This window comes from Hyperoodon ampullatus (genome assembly GCF_949752795.1).
Source record: "Hyperoodon ampullatus genome assembly, chromosome: 5".
Lineage (NCBI taxonomy): Eukaryota > Metazoa > Chordata > Mammalia > Artiodactyla > Ziphiidae > Hyperoodon > Hyperoodon ampullatus.
In genome coordinates this window covers 131,310,747-131,330,586 of record NC_136918.1, presented here as the reverse complement: position 1 = coordinate 131,330,586, position 19,840 = coordinate 131,310,747, and the positions used below count along the sequence as shown (strand labels likewise).

General features: G+C 37.9%; 1 protein-coding gene across 12 annotated transcripts in view; it reads left to right on the top strand.

Annotated features, from left to right (window-relative positions):
• The window catches only part of GRIK1 (glutamate ionotropic receptor kainate type subunit 1), a gene marked incomplete at both ends in the record, with an annotated part of 430,298 nt that overhangs the window by 265,402 nt on the left and 145,056 nt on the right, over positions 1 to 19,840 (top strand). For 7 of the 12 annotated variants that reach the window (XM_079704347.1, XM_079704344.1, XM_079704345.1 and 4 more), the window contains 3 exons: positions 28 to 195; positions 3,861 to 4,118; positions 14,028 to 14,209. In XM_079704347.1, coding sequence (XP_079560473.1) covers positions 28 to 195; positions 3,861 to 4,118; positions 14,028 to 14,209 — 608 coding nt within the window. The remainder of the gene's footprint in view (positions 1 to 27; positions 196 to 3,860; positions 4,119 to 14,027; positions 14,210 to 19,840) is intronic. The other 5 variants (XM_079704341.1, XM_079704343.1, XM_079704342.1 and 2 more) reach the window with 2 other exon arrangements.

The window sequence follows — 19,840 nt, the reverse complement described above, 5'->3', positions numbered from 1 at the left end:
TCTCATGCATCTCTTTTGCTTCTGCAGGAGGAATTTTTGAAACTGTGGAAAATGAACCTGTTAATGTTGAAGAATTAGCATTCAAGTTTGCAGTCACCAGCATTAACAGAAATCGAACCCTGATGCCTAACACCACATTAACCTATGACATTCAGAGAATTAACCTTTTTGATAGTTTTGAAGCCTCACGGAGAGGTAACTATTTTCACACTTTTAAAAGCTTCTTTGGGTGATATGTCTGCTCTACAAGTCAGCTTCTTTTTGCTACCTGCCCTTTTTCAAAGTGGACATCTCTGTGCAAATGGGTTTGCAGGAAATCTTGGTGCAAGATGTCACTGTCCAGCACAATCTGAACCATCCTAATGGATGTTGCCTAGCTCTGTTTTCTGGGCTTTCTGATTAGCTTAGCCTTCAGTGCCCTCCACTCTATGATTAACTGGTTCAGCTGTGAATGGAAAATGTCAAGCTTGATCTGTTTTTCCTTCCTGAGGCTGAGATACCACCATGAAATTCTACAGTGCAGTCAAATAAAACTTTGTAGAAGGTCATACACACTGAGCATGTGGAAATGCCCACAACACACAGAATTCACAACCTGAATCTTAACGGGTTGTGAGCTACTGGGTTTACCTACCACCCTCTCAAATAATTTTTTAACCCCTTTCCACAAGATCATAGAAATGTGAAGATTATAAATATTGAATCATTATGTTGTACACATGAAACGTTATAATGTTATATGTTGATTATACCTCAAATTTAAAAAAGGAAAATATTAAGAAAAAAATTAATGGAACGGTACAAGCAATCAAGCAAGCAAGGGACTTGGGGTCAAAGAAAATTAAACCTAGGAGAACAATCTCCGCATTTGATTCCCTTTTGCATCTGAAGAGAAGACAAGTTCCTAAAAAGTAATCTAATTTGTACTCAGGCTGCAAGGTTTGTCTCATGCAAAGAGTCATTGGAAGGGTGGGGCTTGTTTACACATCCTTCAGACACTTCCAAGATGACTCTTTAAAGCCACGTTTGACATACTTGAAGGCTGGCCTCTAACTAGGGAGTTGTTGGACCTCCATACAGGAGTTTGTGTGGGTACATCACCCCAGAATAGGAGGGGCTCTTTCTCTCCTAGAGGAAAGCTTTGCCCATCAAACACACAAGTAAATGGAATACAATGAATGCTGATTTCTAAGTAACTAAATATTGGTTGTTTCCACATAGAATTAACCCAGTTTGGATTGCAGGATGTGTTCACCTAGTAGACTCTTCTGAAAGATTCTTAGTGTCCTTTACAAATAAAATGTGAAACTTGCTCTCCTGGGAGTACAGATGAAAATGGAACAGTATATATATATATATTTTTTTGTTTGTTTGTTTGTTTTGTTTTTTACTCTATGGCATAATCCTAGTATAAGAATATTTTCTTTTCAAAGATGGATGGAGTTGTAGGTACTACACAGGTCAGAGTTGTCTATGACAAATAATAAAACATTATGTTTATATAACACTTTAAAGTTTACAAGGCATCTTCACATAAATTATCTCTATGTGTTAGATCTCTATCTTCCTCTCTCCGTATCTCCTTTCTGTGTCTCTGTCTCTGTTTCTCTCTCTCTGTTTCTCTCTGTCTCTCTCTCTCTGTCTCTCTCTCACACACACACACTCACACAAAACATTGTTGAATAAATACCCCAGAAAGCCAGCCACATTTAAAATCCAAAGTGTGTTTGTGACCTGAAGTACCTGCCATACTTGTAAATTAAACACCCCCAAAACTTCTTAAAACTGGTAATTTGCTGGCAAACAGAATTCAAAAGGATTGATTTTTTGTCAAGTAATATTAGCATCCCAGAGCTAAATATTAGCAGGAATCTCAATCCACCATCTACACTAGATGAAATAATAGTTCATATACTTTCATGTCCTCATTTTTTCTTGCTAACCAATGAAAGCACATCCAGAAAATGAGCTTCTGAGGACAGTTTTCACTTCTAGCACTTAATACAGAAAGTTATATCTTCATACCTCATGTGATAATTCAGTACCGAAGAGCACAGTGTCAGAAAGTTCCTTGTGAATATTTGCTGTCCCACAGATATTTGAAATATGGCTCTCAAATATTACTTATTAATTTTCTCTCTAAATCAAGTCAGATAATTTTAACAAAGCCATATAATTTTTCTACTTATTTTTATTTGTGTGATGGTGTTATGATAAAAATTGACAATTTCATTTATAAATTTTGCTATTATTTAATTCAAATATTCAGCTATTGTTTCGTGGCAGTTCCAAATCCCTTTAAACTAGAATTAAAATGTAAATTTGAAATGTTTTTACATTTATATTTAATGCCAGCATAAATTTATGCCAGCATAAAATGAGTAGGCACTATTTTACATTGTTATAGAAGATAATCTGTCTCAACATTTCTGGAAGGCAATTTGGTTTATATGTATCAAGTGACTTAAAAATATCAATACCCTTTAATGACAGATTTCAATCTACTCAAAGAAAATAATGTAAAATTTAGAGAAAAATATAAGAACTAAGACAAGTGCTTATAATATTACTTATAATAACCAAAAATTAGGAGCAGCTTAAATATTCAGTATCATAGGACTACTTAAATAAGTAATGACATACTCATGGATTAGGCTATTCTATGGCACTAAAAATATACTTTTGCAGAAGTTGTGATGACTTAGGGGAAAGGGTGTGCTTCTAGCATTAAACTTACTGTTAAATACAGGAAGCAATGTCTCAAACTTTATCTATATCGTGTTCAATTTTTTAATAAATTAGAACATCAAACTATGAATAGATATTATCCCAATGATGGAATTTCAGGGCCTTTTTTCTTCCTTACACTTTTCAATATTCTAAATTATCTCAATGTGTATATAATCTTATAATGCAAAAAATAAATAAACGTTAAAAATTAATTTTTATGTACATATCTACTTGATTTTGTTTGGCTACATGTTGGCTGATATTGAAATAGAAAGAAGCCTGTCCTTGAGCTGGGTCCCTGGGCTCTAGTCAGTTCTGCCATTGTCCAGTGGCCCTGACTCTCTTCATTGCCTATGACATTAGTGGGTTGGAGAAAATGTCTTCTAAGATCCCTTTAAGCTATGCTAATCTATTATTATATAATTAATTAGCTATCAGTATCACTTAACATTCTTTAGCAATTTTTCAATACCCTGGACCTCCTTTCTGAGTTTTGGGAAGCACTGGAACTAAAGTACTCTGCAGCCACCCAGAGAGTCTTTTGAATTATCTGACCCATTAATACCTTCATTGACACATTGCCAGATGACAGAACTTGATTTATATGACATTCATTTGGCAAATGGCTTAAAGAATAGCTCTGAGTGCTTCTGGGTAACACCACACCAAGCAAGAGATTTAGACTCCATTTGATTAAAAGTAATGAAGTGAGGACTTCCCCGGCGGTCCAGTGGTTTAAGACTCAATGCTTCCAATGCAGGGGCTGGGGGTTCTATCCTTAGTCGGGGAACTAAGATCCCACGTGCCGCCTGGCGTGACCAAATTAAAAAGAAAAAAAAAAAAAAACAGTAATGAAGTGAGACCAACAACTCATTTTTGTTTGCAGGGAATTGGCCTTGTGATGTGTTGCTAATCGTTTCTCCATTTACATCTCTAATATTTAGTATCTCAGGGATATTGGAAGTTGGATGAAGCATATTTCCTCAGCATACAGATGGAGAGTGGATAATAGTTTCCAATAGCAAAAATAAGGAGGGACCATGAAAGGGACGATTAAATTCACAGAACTCTCTCTCTCTCCTCTCTTCCCTGATTTCCCTCTCCACCCCCTCCTTGTCTGTGGACATCAGCATGTGACCAGATGGCGCTTGGTGTGGCTGCTCTCTTTGGCCCTTCCCATAGCTCCTCTGTCAGTGCTGTGCAGTCTATTTGCAATGCTCTCGAAGTTCCACATATACAGACTCGCTGGAAACACCCTTCAGTGGACAACAAAGACCTGTTTTACGTCAACCTCTACCCAGATTATGCGGCTATCAGCAGGGCAGTCCTGGATCTGGTCCTCTACTACAACTGGAAAACAGTGACCGTGGTGTATGAAGACAGCACAGGTATGGGACTCACACAAGCCCTCACATGGCCATGTCTGGTCTGGAAAAAGGGAACCAGAATTTGCTACAGGCCTTGACTCATCAGGCAGAGTGTATGAACATGTTCTTTTATATGAAGCTAATTGAATATTCTAACTGGGAAATGCCATGTGTAGCTAATTCCTTTTCCTTTTGGTGAGTTGACCCTTTCTGATGACCCTTTCATCATCAAACTTAAGGCACTTTTTAAAAAGAAATATCACCTTATTAATATATGTTGTAATCCAATCTGAATATTAAAGATGTAATTTAATGTATCCAACTCTGTTAAGACTGACCACGACTCCATTCTTAAATAATGCAGAGAAAGTTTGAAATTGACCATGAAGTATGATTCCAATTCAATAAGTAGCTACATAAATGCCTTGAAAAGTTTCTGAAGTACATACATAAAGGGATAATATTAGAGATTGTATCAATAAAATCTGACCATTTCATGGGATAAGGACTAAGAACCCCAGTAATGAGCCCTTAGTGAAGCTTGCTTTGTTCTGCCTGCTTATTTTAGGAAGAAGGACAGACATGGGGTGCTCAGCGTTTCACTAGACATTTCTCTGACTCTCTCCCATTTGAAGTTTCTCTCACTGGCGCCTTCCCCCTTTGCCTCCTGTTTACATTTTGAGGTTTGTTGGAGTTCCGGACCCCTTTTATTCAGTTAAATTCTTCCAGTGACTCTTCATTGTTCACATAGGAAAGTCCCATTCTAATTTAAAGCTCTTCACCATCTAACCATTTTCATCTCCATTAACCCAGGCACCAGCTGCTTTACATCCCTGTACTGTTACATCACTTTTAAATACCCCCAAGTCCATCCCTACTCTTTCTGAGGCTGGCCCCTCACTTTGGATAATCCTCCACATAACCCCCAAGGTGATAAGCTCCCTCATTCTCCATGATCACGCTCAAATATCATTTCTTTTTAAAGCTCACTGAGACGACATTAGGAGTTAGTAGCACATTGTAAATATAAGCATTACATCACATGATTCAATTATCTGTTTAAATGTTTTTGAGACTAGGAATTCCAAAAAGTTGGAATTTTATCTTTTTATTTTTATAATCTGCTACCTAACACAGTACTGTTTACTTTCTGAATATTTTTTCTTCAAGAATTGAAATTAGCTCCTTTCCTTAATCTACACATTTGGTAATAAGACTAATAAAATCATCATTGAAAATTAACAAAGCAAAGTACTTTTGAACTTTTTAATAGTATTTCATTTTTTTCACTCATTTCCACCAAGCACTAGCATTTACTGTTCCTCAGGGGATGAATAGTGAGCCTCCTCTATTTGGCACTAAATTCTCGTTCCATTTTAAACTGTCAGATAAAAGTGACTATTGTGGTTGGAATCATACGTTTCTGTATTTTCTTATACCTCATCTCATTTGAGAAAGAAGTGAAGGTAGGTGATTGTATATATAATTTATAAATATTATATTCAAAACAGTCCTACTGGGAAGGATAAGCCACAGGCAGTCATATTTTTAGAGCTTCACTTGCTTGCTGTGAAGGAAGAAAATATATTATCAAAAGAACTCCATAAGTATATTTAAAGAGCCTTAAGATATAGATTATATTATATATAGGTATGGTAAGGCCTTCCATGTTGTCTACCTTTGTAAATAGAGAATCCCATGAGTTAATAAAATAATACTATTTCTCATTATGTACACTCTATAGCATAATTTTCTCTCACTATTTCTACCGTTTTCAGCAATGCTGGGCCATCTAAAAGAAAAACAATGAATAATATTGAGGCATCTGGATTTAATTTAAGAAAGAGTTCAACTAAAGGTGTGAGCATAATTGTATTTAGAAAAATTATAATTTTCAAAAGGATAACATAAAATTTGATGTCCTAACCACCCTTTTGATTTCAAGTGAGCACGCATAGTTGACAGCTATTTTGCATAAGAGGAAATTCGAACTATCATCTCTATTACCTTTTACACGAAACGGAAATCTCCTTTCATTCCTGTTAAGTTCACCTGAACTCAGTTGCTCAATATATACTTGCTGAAATTGAAAATCCAAATGAGTCTGTATTTTGCCCATTAAGTTAGAGACAATTCATGTTAAAATGATTTTACTACCAAAGACATTAAAAATGTAAATGAATAATCAATTGAGCCATTAAATTGGAACCCAGAGAGTAAACAGGTCAACTGAGATCAATAAAAGAAGACATCTTTTGACTATGAGTGGGTTTAATACTGCTTGACTCAGGGTTTTGGTTGCAGAAATTATCAAGTCATAAAAAGAAAACTTAGTAAACCTGAAGGAAAAGAAAGGACTTAGGTGTCCTCAGCACCTGCCCTTACACCAAAATTAACTACCCATTAAAGAACATTTTACTGGGATTTGTTTAGGAGTTTGTGAAATAACCTGAAGCCAGTGTAGATGTCTAAGGTACCAAATGGTCCTTGACTCCCATTGAAGTCAATGGGATCACTGTGCATGTCTCTAAGGACAAAATCCAAATCACTGAATACTAGCAGGCAGAATTCTGTCCTCTGGAAGAACAAATGTAGAGACCCTAGAGAACTGCCGGAGGGAGTTTTGCCTCACTTCATCTCTCTCTCTGGTGCCTGGATATTCTTCCCATCAGTCACCTACTTCTCTCTGACTCCCTCATTCAGAGGTGACCCTAGGCAATGCGAAATCACTGCTCATTGCTCATCCCCTCTGCTTCATTAGACCCCTGGTGGAAGCCTGGCTTCTATCCCTTCACACACTTTAAAAAGAGCTGAGAAGCTGAGCACCAAATGCAGTGTGGAGAATATTCAACAGTTTCTGCTTTCTCAAGGCTAATCTTAGTGAAATGTAGTCATAGCTGATTTTGTAAGACAGGGACCAGGAAGCTTTTCTCTCAGAAAGGTTACATACTCTATAGCTTAAGCTTCATGGGCCATAGCATCTTGCTCACAACTATCCCACTCTGCTGAGGCAGCAAGAACACAGCCACAGGCAAAATATAAATGAACAGGTATGTTGTGTTCCAATAAACCTTTATTTACAACGAACAAGGAAGCCAGTGTGGTTGGATCAGACTGAGAGGGGAAGGGTGGTGGGGTCAGAGAGGAGGGCCTTCATGATCATGGAGGGCTTTGTAGATTATTGGAAGAGCTTTGGTTCCTCATGAAATGGGAAGACATTGGAGAGTTTTCAGAAGAGAAGTGACATGATCAGATTTATACCATAAAAAGATCACTCTGGCCCTTATATTAATAAAATGTCATAGAGAGGGAAGCATAAAATTGGAGGCTATTAGAGAAATCAAGGCAAGAGATGAAGGCGATAGCAACAGAGGAGTAAGAAATGGTCAGATTCTGGAATTATTTTGATGTTGAGCTTGAATAATTCTCTGAGGGGTAGAGGCTGGGTGAGAAAAATAGAGGAGTCAAAGATGACCCTAAGCTTTTTGGCCTGAGCCAAAGGATGGAGTTGCCATTGCCTGAGATGGGGAAATGGATAAATGGACATAGCTTGGAGAAATAAGGCTATCAGGAGTTCAGTCATGAATATGTTAAGTTTGATTTTGCAATGTCTACTAGATATCCAAAAAGAGGCAATGAGTAGGCAGTTAATATATGACTCTAGAGTTCAGGAATGTGGTGTAGGCTGGAGATACAAAATTGAGGGTCCTCAGCATGTACATGGGAATAGATGAGGCCATCAGAGAAATGAGTTCCAGCCAGATGTGTTCATAACACATAGTACTTAAGAGGGATTTTTTCATCCACCGTTGCCTTAAATCATTTTTCTCAACACACCAGAGCCATGAGATTTATAAAATGCAACCTACCATAAAGAACTATTATCTGTCACTTACTTAAAACATAGTCTCAAAGCTTCACAATGAGGATTCATTTGAGATAAGATTAATATACATAAAAATGTCAGTGATTGAAAGAAACATTAAATCCAGAAAGAAAACCCAAGAAAAATGACAACCACAAAAATCACAATAACTAAATTCTTGAAGTGCTGACTGATTGCCATACATTGTTATAGTCATTTTATATAATTAACTCATTTAATATGCTCCACCACCCTGTAAATAAGTGCAATAGCTACTCTTTGGGCTATATTTAAATAGTGACTTAGATTTGTTATGCTTATTATATTTTCCCTCATCTCCCCATAGAAAATAGAAAGAATATATTGTTCAGAACCAAGAATCTTGACAGAGCCCTAAAATTTAGACTTGAAGAAAATTAAACATTTTGACATAGGTGATTAAGCCAAAATGTAAACAATCAGTGCCAAGTAAAAGAATAAGTGGATCGTTTCACCTTAGCAATCATAATTCACACCTCTGTGTTGTTATGATGACTCATACTAGCCAAAACCCTCTACCACATGCCCTCTCAAAATTCCACCTGAAATAGTTGGAGAATGGAAAGTCCTTGGCACTCAGCACCAACAAGATAATATATTATAGTTCCCTTTCTTCTGCCCTTACTCTTTTTTACCCTTCCTATTTACCCACTCCAGTCCCCTGACCAGAACCCTATCAAATGTTCAGAGTTCTGCTCAGGAAATCATTTTTTAGATATTTCATGGTGGTTTATTATTTTTAGCTACCATTGATTTTGGCCAGAATTTAGGACCAAAACATACTGGTAGAGCTAAATGCAACATAGTTAATCTCAAATATTTTGACTAGATTCTTCTATGAGGTTCTTTGCAATCAAGGAACATAATTTTTATTTTGGGAAGTCTTTAGCCTTTTTTGATGCACTTTTGAAAAATCGCATATATGGAGATCTGAACTTAAAAGTGCTGTATTTCCCCAGGTAATTCACTCACTTACCCATCTCCTTTTCTCAGTTCTGATTTTTTTCCTCCCCTCTGGAGGGTATATAGTTCCCCTTAAAAATCCTATTAGATTTGGATACATTAATATAACAATAGGTTTGTGAAATGCCATTTTGCATGTTTCCAAGTTCAAATGAAGATGAAATTAACATTTAAAATGTGCGATCTTATCTTTGGGTCCCAGTGGTTTATTACATTCATTTTTATGACATCAAATCCACTGTTGTGGTACAATGAAAAGGGAATTGGACTAAGACTCAAGAAAACCTAGGTACTTTTCTTTTGAACTGATGCTCATTAAATATAACTAAAACTGTCCAGAAATGGATTGAGTTGCAAAAAGTGAGGTAGAGAATTTCTCGAACCAAGAGGTGTTCAGCAGCAGCTGTGTAGCAGGAATTCATGCATCAAGTAAGGGCTTGACCTTTAAGGTCTCTTCCAATTTCTTGCTTCTGTAACTCATTTTCAAGGCCAATCCAAACAATTAACCTCAATGTGCCTCACTTTCCTTACTGTAAAACGGCACTGACACATATCCACCTCAGAGGTATATTCTGAAGCTTACAGAGCTATTTATAAGACATGTAGGGATACTTCATAAAAAGGGGCAATGCAAATAGCAAAGTTTATTATTATTTAAGGAGAAGACAGGGAAAAATTTAAACAGCTACTGGAAATAGCATGTTCTTTTTTTCTCCTCCATATTCTCCACCTGTTCCCAGAGTCTACGTGCATAAAAATCAGCACATTTCTGTGTCATATCTGAGTGCACAGAGTAGATAGATGGCCAAAGAAAGAGTTTAGAATTTGAGCACTTTTGAATGTTATCTCTACATGCAGAGCCCAGATCAAACTCATGTGAAATAAACAGGCTCCTTGTTCTCAAGCACTTTTCAAACCAAAGGTGCAGTTCCCAATTGCATTACTAAAGGTGCGAGTGGAGGAAGGAGGTTCATGTTTTGTCTTTTTATTAAGAAATATTTGAACATAGAGAAAAATGGCAAGAAATGTACAATGAACTCCTGTACATCCTGCATCTAAGTTCAGCAGTTGTCATCATTTGGCCACATTTGCTTTAATGCTCTATATTTCTCTCAGTATAACAACAACACAACAAGTAGTAGTATTGTTGATTTGAAAGTAAGTGACAGACAGCATGACCATTTTACCTCTAAATACATTAGTGTATATTCCTAAGAACAAGTACCTTCCTTTTTATAACCACACTACAGTTATCAAACACAGGAAACTTAACACGGATACAGTTTTTAACATCTATATCAATATTAATGTCTATATAGATATATATGATATTCTAGTTTCCCTAATTGTCTCAATTGCAGTTTTTTTGAATCCAGGATCACTCAGTGCATTTAGATGTCAGGTCGTTTTAGTCTCCTTTGGTCTAAAGCAGTCTGGCTTTCCCTTGTGTTTCATGACCTTCATATTTTTGAAGAGTCCATACCAGTTTTCCTGTAGAATATCCCTCTATTCACTTTGTTTAGTTGTCTCCTTTTCTGCATTTCATTTTTAAAGTGTCTCTCCTGCAGTAGACTAGAAAATCCGTCACCATTGCCAGGTTTGCATGCACCCTTACCATTCTCTGCAATTGGAATCCCATCCTAGAAGCACTGGGTCACTCTGGCAGGGCTGACATCCACACACAGGAGGGCCATTAGCAAAGTTAGGAATTGTGCCTACATCAATTTTCTTTCCCTGAAGTAATGACTTGTTTAAAGACAAGTTTTAACTTTTTACAATGAAGTGTAATGGATTGTTGGATTGATGGATTGTTGTAAAATGAAAATAAAAGGGAAAGCTTTCTCTAAATTTTGTCTCCTGTGGACTAAAAAGCCTTTCTAATTGTAAATTCTGTGATGTTTGCTAATGAAGGCAGCAAGGCTTTTTTTAAGCAAACAATTGCTTCGGAAGAGAAACGTAAACCTCCCTGTTTCTTGCTCTTTGTTCTTTCTACATCTCGGGTCTGTAATCTTTAAATCTGCTGATCTTCTCCTTTCCTGAGGCAAGTTCACCTGCAGATGGACAAAATGAGAAAATTAGGGCTTAGTAGTGAGTTTTTCTGAAAGGTAAATTTAGTCCAATTAAAACTAATCTTTTGTACTGAGTTCTCTTTTCTCCTCTATTGGTATTAAAATACATTTCTGTTGTGAAACAATTGTGAAAGCTCACAATTACTTTTTTTGAGGAGGGAACCTGTTTATTAACAGCTTCATTTGCCAAATAAAGGCTGAATGTTTTATGCTGGTCCAAATTTTTTTAATTTTTTTCTCTATTTATGCAGATATTTATTTATATAGTTAGTTAGTCACTCAGTCAGTTAGTTAGTTGATCTTAAATCTCAAAGTCAGGAGGAGCCACTGATTTGATGAAAAGAGCCCTAGTTTGGGGAGTCAGAGGTGGACCTAGCTTTAAACCCTGGATCTGCCACTTAATAGCCTTACACAATCTTGAGCAAATTTCTCCAGCCCCTGTCAGCCTCAGGTCATAGTTTATCAAATTAAGTAATAAGTGATGCCCCATGTATAATACAAGATTCGATGGGATGAACTCCTTCAGTGGCTGTGTGGACCTTAAAGCAAGATGTGTTCATGTTGTATTTCCAGCCCTTAACATGGATGGGACTTGGCATGGAGTGAACATCCAGAAAATGTTTTCCTGTAAAAATGAATGAATGAAGGGAGAGAATATATTCAACTTTAAGTTCCATTAACATGCATCTAAGTCTTCATGATAGGAAGATGAACTTCAAGATTGCCATTCCATTTAGTAAAGAACAAAAGAGCAGTTCATTGCAGCATATGAAATGTACTTCTTAAATATTTTTCCCATTTTATTTAAAGGCTACGTTGATCTCCCTTGTGGTCATGCTCAAAAAAAAAAAAAAAAAAGGAAGCGATTGCAAAGCAGGAGGGCGATAGGAAAAAACAAACAAACAATAAAAACAAGAGAGACTCACAAGCAGCCTGGAGTAAAGAAGAAAGGAGAATGGGTACCTCTTTCTACTTTTTACCTCTCTTATCAAATAATCCAAAGCTATATCTGGTCCCTCAAGCACCAGCAATTTGTATTTGTAAGACATGATGGTGACATGGAAAGACTGAGTGCTAGACTCACAAGCAATCTGAATCCATAGCTCCTCCTATCTTTGTAACCCTGAGTAAGTTACTTAATTGCTCCAAGCCTTGGTTTTCTTACTTGAAATTATGAAGATGATAACCTTTGCTTCATAGGGTTATTGTTAGGATTAACAAATACACAAATCCATGTGCTCAGTTTTCTTCCATTAGGACTCATCAGTTGCTCAGGACAAGTGATTCTGGAAGTAAGAGGACAAGTGACTCACTGGTGCTTGGGAGCCTTCAGCCACATTGGTTGATTTGAAAAGAAGCAAGAACCCAGGAAGTCTATCATTCTAACAATTTCTATTTTTATGTTAAAGAAATTAAAAAGGATAATGAGGGCCTCCCTGGTCGTGCAGTGGTTAAGAATCCACCTGCCAATGCAGGGGACACGGGTTCAAACCCTAGTCCGGGAAGATCCCACATGCCGTGGAGCAACTAAGCCCGGGCGCCACAACTACTGAGCCTGTGCTCTACAGCTCACACGCCTAGAGCCCATGCTCTGCAACAAGAGAAGCCACCGCAATGAGAAGCCCGCACACCGCAATGAAGAGTAGCCCCTGCTCACCTCAACTAGAGAAAAGCCCGCATGCAGCAACAAAGACCCAGTGTAGGCAAAAATAAAATAAATATATTTTTTAAAAGATAATGAGCACTAAATCTTGATACGGTTCTACAACTCCTTCCTTCCTTGCCCTGGTCCATTTGACTCTGAAGAGTAGCTTACAAATTTATTGTACTCAGGACCACAACTACCCAAGGTACAGAGGAATCTTATAACATCTTAGACACAAAAATGTAGCTTCTAGGGAAAACAAATAACTAAATAAATAAAGCAAGAAAACAAAAGAAGTGCATCAAGTCCAGAGGTAGCTGGCATCCATGCTGTGTCTTGCACAGTGCATACCACAATTTCTATCTGAATAGTGATAAAGCTTAATATTTCCTATTGATTACTTGGAGCTGACACATCCTGAAGGCACAGACTGTGTAATAAAAAATATTCAATTTTCCAATGGTAGTCCTTGAGTAAGAGCCAACATCATGCAGTGTAGTGAACACCAGTTAATATTAGGGGAAATAAGATGGAGGATTCATATAGCTATTGGTCTTGCCCTATTAAAGTACTTTTATTAAAAAAATGGTGCAGTTCAGTGGATTCATATTTGTGGTGAATTAAACATTCTTCATCAAGTTAGTTGGCTGTATATACTTTCCTACAATTTACAAATGGTGTATTTTTAAAGAATTTGTTTCTGCCCTTATTATCATAATCTTTTAAAATTCTATTGTCTTTTCTTTTAGATCAAGAAATTATTTTCCCATACGATGTTCAATTATATTAGAAAGAAAATACAATAAGCCATTTATAAATAGCTTATATGGCAGGAACTGGCAGACTATATAGAACAGTCCAACCAATTAGCTGGTAAAGAGTATGTTATATATAAATACTTGCTGAAACGTTTACAGAAGTTTATAACCCCAAGAAATTCTAGTGTTCTATCAGTTTTCTCTAAAGTGAATGGGTGTTACCCATTTCAAAAAGAATCTTTGGAAACTTCAAGCAACTTTTTGTTTACAAAAGTTTTACAGTATTGACTTGATTTGTTAAAGATTTGTGGTGAAAGCTGGAGAGGACAGTTGCATTCTAAAAAATTCAGAATCCTCTTGGGAGAATTGTGCTTCCAGCAACACATACCCACAAAAGGAAAATACAGTATAATCCATATAGAAAGAGGAATTTCATAGAAAGAGGAATGACTAATGAGAAGTCAATAATGTAACCTTTAGGTAGATGGCCTCTTGATACATTTTGGGAATTATATGAGTTTGCCTATAAATGGCAATAAACAAATACTTTGGACAGAACAGTTTGTTGAATGATTGAATGTCATTTTCTAGGTCTCATTCGTCTGCAAGAGCTCATCAAAGCTCCCTCCAGATATAACATTAAAATCAAAATCCGCCAGCTGCCGTCTGGGAATAAAGATGCCAAGCCTTTACTCAAGGAGATGAAGAAAGGCAAGGAGTTCTATGTGATATTTGATTGTTCACATGAAACAGCCGCTGAAATCCTTAAGCAGGTAAGAGGGTTAGGAAGGAGGTGAAAATGTTGGGGGACGAGTTCATTTATCTTTCTCAGACGTGCCATCTGGTTTCACTTAGTGCAGCGTGATAAAATGCCAGCAGTCCAGTTTAGGCTGAAGATTGCAGATTTCAGAACCCTTTTAAAGGGTCATAGGGCTCAGACTACTTTGAAGCCACCTGTTCATATATAGTTGTAGATGTGTGGTCCTCTGTACATACTCGGACATATATAGATCCTGCCAGCAGAGATTGAGAGAAGAGTATCATTTCAAGTTGAGTGAGCATCTCTTCTTTTATGTCTTTTGAAAACACCAAGCTAGATTTCATTTACAAAATGCCTGACTTGTCTTAAATACATCTTCCTCATGGCAAGACCTCTTTTGTCAAACATGCAAGATTCCAAACACAGTGAAAAAGGGGCATGGAGAGAGTCACAGAAAAGATGCTTCTCTCTTCTCATTTGTTACAGACAATGAGCTGCCATGCGTTAATGTCCACCGGATAATGTGGGTGGAAACAATAAATTGTGAAATCTTATATAAATGAAAGATCTTAATAACATTAAGAATGATAACAACAGAGTTAATGCTTTCTGGGCACTTCAGGATATAACACTGGTCTCATGTCTAAGAAAGAAAACTCGGAATCAAAATAAAAAACAGATTAAAAATAAATTTAAAAAAAAGATTAAACCTAGACTCGTGGTTCTCAACCCAGAGTGATTTCACCCCCTCAGAAACTTCTGTCAATGTCCGGAGACATTTCTTGTTGTCATATTGGGGATGGTGGCACTTTACTGACAGATAGCAATTAGAGGTGCTGCTAAACATCCTATAAGACACAGGATCCCACCCCACCCCACAACAAAGAACTATGTAGCCTAAAATGCCAACAGTGCTGAGGTGGAGAAACTCTAGCATAGACAGAGACAATGGGAAAGGCAAGCCAGATGTTTAAAATAGAAGCACTAATAAAAAATCAGAGGATTGAATTTTGGGGAAAGTAGGAAAAAAATAGCCAGGTTATATTTACTTGGCCTAATGGGTGTCTCTCTGTATTTAAGTGGTTATTGTGGCATGAGGCAATGTTCTTACCTAAAATGACACAGGGTGTTATTATACTCCCTAGTTTAAAATGTCTGGGGTGTACTGTTGGGTTGACTGGTAATGGGCACTAATTTCACAAGTAGACCAACCCCTCCATACAAATGCAGAACTGTGGGATTCTGAATCACTTAGAAGAGCTCTCTGGGCGCAGTCATACAGCCTGACTCTCCAGTGCTATATCTCACACTGGAAGGGCATTTCTTGGAAGCCACTGAGTCATAGAACATATTTTAAATTGTGGTTGAAAACAATCGTAGACGTCATCAAGGCTAATCCTCTCACTTTATAGGAGATAAAATAACTTTCCCAGAGTGACACAGTCAGGAACGGGCACTGAGTCTCCTTTATCCCATCTGATGCTTTCTCCACAGTGACACGTTGCTTCTCCAGTTAGGCAGATTATCTGTTACTTACTTCTAGACTATAGTTTCATTAACAAGTCTTTAGATATTATAAGTACCTCTCAGTAAAGAAAGCCAGCATGCTGCAGTGATGTCAGCAACTAAAGAACTTGAAAGGTGAATAAATATCATCAGCTGCTCTTTATCTTAAGGCTTCATTTGCGAGTTTAATACAGTCATTTAAGTGTGTAATGGAGTGTGGGCCAGAACTGAGAAAAACACCCAGATTTTATGCATAGCCCTCAAAATACAAAGAAGTATCCCTTCCCAAGAGTCTTTCATAACAGAAGCTAGGGACTTCTGTTACATTTAAGAGAATGATTTTCTGATGAGGCTTCTCTTAGTCAGAAATCCACTTAGCTCACATAACTGGTCATATCTCTCCCAAAGGGCAGGCTTGGAATAGGCAAGGGAAGTGCCCGATGGCCATGGGCAGGGGCTGCTAGAGTTTCTCCTGTATTTTGATAAATGTGGATATAAAATTCCTTTGATGTAAGTGGTTCTTTCCTTGTGGCATAGAGATTACATCATTCAAAGGAAAAAAAAAAAAAAAAAAAAGGACAGAAAATCATCTAAGAGAAGCCCTCTCAAGAAATGTCTGGCAGGGGAAAAGAGGAGAAGGATTAGTTCCACTTTGCACAATCTATTGACACAAACATTTTTCTCCATCCTGTCTTACCATGTTTTATCTTGTGTTTGTTTTTCCTAATCACGTGAATGGTACGATTGGCTGTGAAGCTTGGGGGAAGTGACTAAAAGACTGTTCATCCTCTCTTTGTTCTAGACCCATGACCTGAAAAGATTGGGAGGGGCGGAGAACCTTTTTAAAAGCTTCCAGCATGAAACCCTTACCTTATTGCATGTGAAAGAACTATTGCTCATTTTGAAATCACAGCAAAGGATCCAGGTTGGCTTAATGGGCTTCATTTGGACCTCCAAGAGGCTGTTATGGTTTGAAAAGTTATAATGAAGACCATAGGACTTTCTATTCTAGTCCAGATGAGGCACTAGTACTTTGTGTGGTTCAATTTTAACTTGCTCCATTAGTCCTGGACAACAACATTTAGAAACTCTTGCAGAGACCTTTCCTGAATCTGTCTGCAGAGTGTCTCTAGGGAGTCTGAGGGTTCAGGAGTTCAGGGTCCTGATGCCAGCCACTGCTCAACCAACCTTTCTCCTGAGGGAAAGAAAGGAAGGAAAGAGACATATATTTTACTGAGGTACCAAAGATGGTGTCTCGCACCCTGTATGTCATCTCAGTTTATCCTGAAGTAAATTTGGTATTCTCACTCATAGCTGAGAAAACTGAAGCTCAGATAGGTTAAGTGCCTCATACAAGGTCACTCTCTGAATAGCCAGCCTGCCTTATGATCTCAGATCCTGAATGCCTACTTTACCATAAGGGCCCCCCATTTCATAATGGATAACCATTCTGAACTAGGCTTCCAGAAATGTCTGGGGAAAACACAACCACTTGCTGCTGGTCTCCTTTAGGTGAAATTAGTATTAATAGCTTTTACTTCCTTGGTGACTAAAATCACTGCTGAGAAAATTTTCTCTGCCAGGTCAACATCTTTCTTCTCATGCACATTTCCCATTATTTCCCTGTACTTCCCTGCACGTTCATCATATTTTACTACTTTTTAATGATTCTTAAGAAAAAAGAAATCAAATGCACTTTAAAGAATATATTTGACATTTCTCTAAAAGTAAAAATTGGGGAAAAGTCTATAATTATTCTTGGGCATGATAATCACTTCAGCAAAGTGATTATTTCTATTCATATTGAACAAGTGCTATATGATGAGAATATGAAAAGTTATTTCCCCCAAATTAGTTAGAAATTCAAATGTCAAGACTTGATTAGGCTACAGGGGAGCACGGCTCTCATAACAAGAAATGGTCTTCGTGAATTTCTGCATTCTGAGAGTGGCCCCCAAAACCAGCAGCACACACATGGGACCCATCAGGTCACTGCATGCCTCCTTTCCCTGTCCATGCATCACCTCCCAGCAGGCATCCTGCTGCTTTTAGAGGACGCTGATCTCTCCTTAGTCTGCCTTTAATGTGGAAATCCCAGGTCCCCAACCCTTCCTCACTCCCACATCCCCCAAGTCCCTCTGTCTTCCCACTGACTGCTCACCATCCACCGCACTTGCACCTTCACTCGCTCCTACTGAGTATGGTTCTCCCGAAGGAGTGGCTGATGGAAGATGAATTTATGGATGATGCACAGGGGAATTCCCTGGCCGTCCAGTGGTGAGGACTCTGCGCTTCCACTGTAGGGGAACTAAGATCCTGCATGCCACACAGCGCAGCCAAAGAAACAAAAACAAAACCAAAACAAATAAAGATGAGGCACTGGGTAGGACGACTCTAGGTAGGGAATTCCTAACATGTGCCTAGTGCCATGCTGGATGATAAGCAACCATATCCTTTAATTGACATAATAATCATTGACATAAGTAGTCCTATCTTTTTTTTTTCTGGAAATGAAAATTGAAGCTCAGGGACAGCATTAATTTTATCTACCGAGCATGCTTTTAATGCAAAAATCTTTGGCCTGCATGATGTGACCCATCAGCCCCCTCCAGCCTCCCTGCCAGCCTCCAGCTTCCAATAAACTATTTCAAGGGCACTCTGCCTGGTCATGTAACATACCCTCCTTTCCCTACTTTATGGCCTTTGCACTTGCAGTTGCCAACACCCAGAACATACACCCAGAACATTCTTTTCCAAAGTCTGCCTCACCTAAGCCTTCATGATTAACTCTTGGGAGATAAAGGAGAAGAAACTATTTTCTCTTTCCTTATGACCTTGCACTCTACTTACTTGCTCTGTAACCCTAATAAAAATCTATAATTAATTAGGGACATTGATTCATTTGTTATCTCTATCCCCTACTATACTGTAAACTCCAAGAGGATGGGAGCTTTCTTTGTCTTGTTCTCCCAAATCCCCAACATCTATTACATTATTTGACACACAACGAGTGACCAATACATCTCTGTTGAATGAATAGATGAAATGAATGATCCAAGAACTGTGCTTAGAAGCTCTTAATCAGTAATCTCCCAAATCACCTTTCTTCCACTCCACTCAGTATGCTGAACTCTCAACTCTGCCAAGCACATTTGAACAAGTCACCCCTCTGTGCCTCAGTTTCCTCAAAAGGAAGGTTTCATTCAACCCTGAAATTCTGTATTATTAAGACCTGTAATGCATTTGAGCTAATGATTCTCCTTCCTGAAAATAAATTTGCCTCTTTGGAGAACTGCAGAGTCATTTTCAAATCCTGTAATAGGATTCAGAAAGCAGGTCACTATTTCAAGCATAGTGAAACCTCATGGTTCTCTGATAGGGAGGGAAGCGATGCAGTGGTGCTTCATCTAACAGGGAAGCTGTTTCAGGGTTGGGTCAATTCCCTGAGCTAGAGAGTGGCTAGTGGATGAGCATGAACATACTGTTTCTGACTCAGGAAAACTGCTGTCTTGTTTACATGAACAAGTGCATCAGAGGGGAGATGTTTTTCCTCCTTCAACACTCGTGGCAATGAGCATTAAGCTATAATTGAGCCATTAGCCTACATAGAACATTTTAGTACCAAAATATTTTGTAGAATTATATTGCATTTTCTCCTGTCAACATTTGTGTGTTTTGTTTCTATTTTTTTTCTTTTGTTTCAATTAACATAAAAACAAGACCAGGCAGAAAATGTATTTTTTAAACGCTTGGCTTCCCTCTGCTAAGAAGTGCAATGGCAATGCTGATTAATCAAATAATTTTGTGCATGGATTTTTTTCCCCATATAAGGTTTGCCTAACATCTCTGACCAAGGCAAGCAGAGGTAGTTAGATGGGTTTCATTTCATATTTTCACAGGACAGAAATATTATCAGCCTTCATCTCTTAGGACAGAAAACATCAAGTCAAGCAGTACAGCTGTGATGTGCTAAAAGGTTACAATTCTGTGTTTGGACCCTGCGCCAGCTAAGTCAGATCCCCAAGTCTGTTATTTCTAATCATAAACACATAAAATAAGCCAAAGACCTTAGGGCTACATTTTACTCAACACTTATTATGTGCCAGGCACTGTGCTAAGCAAGTGAAATGCATCACTC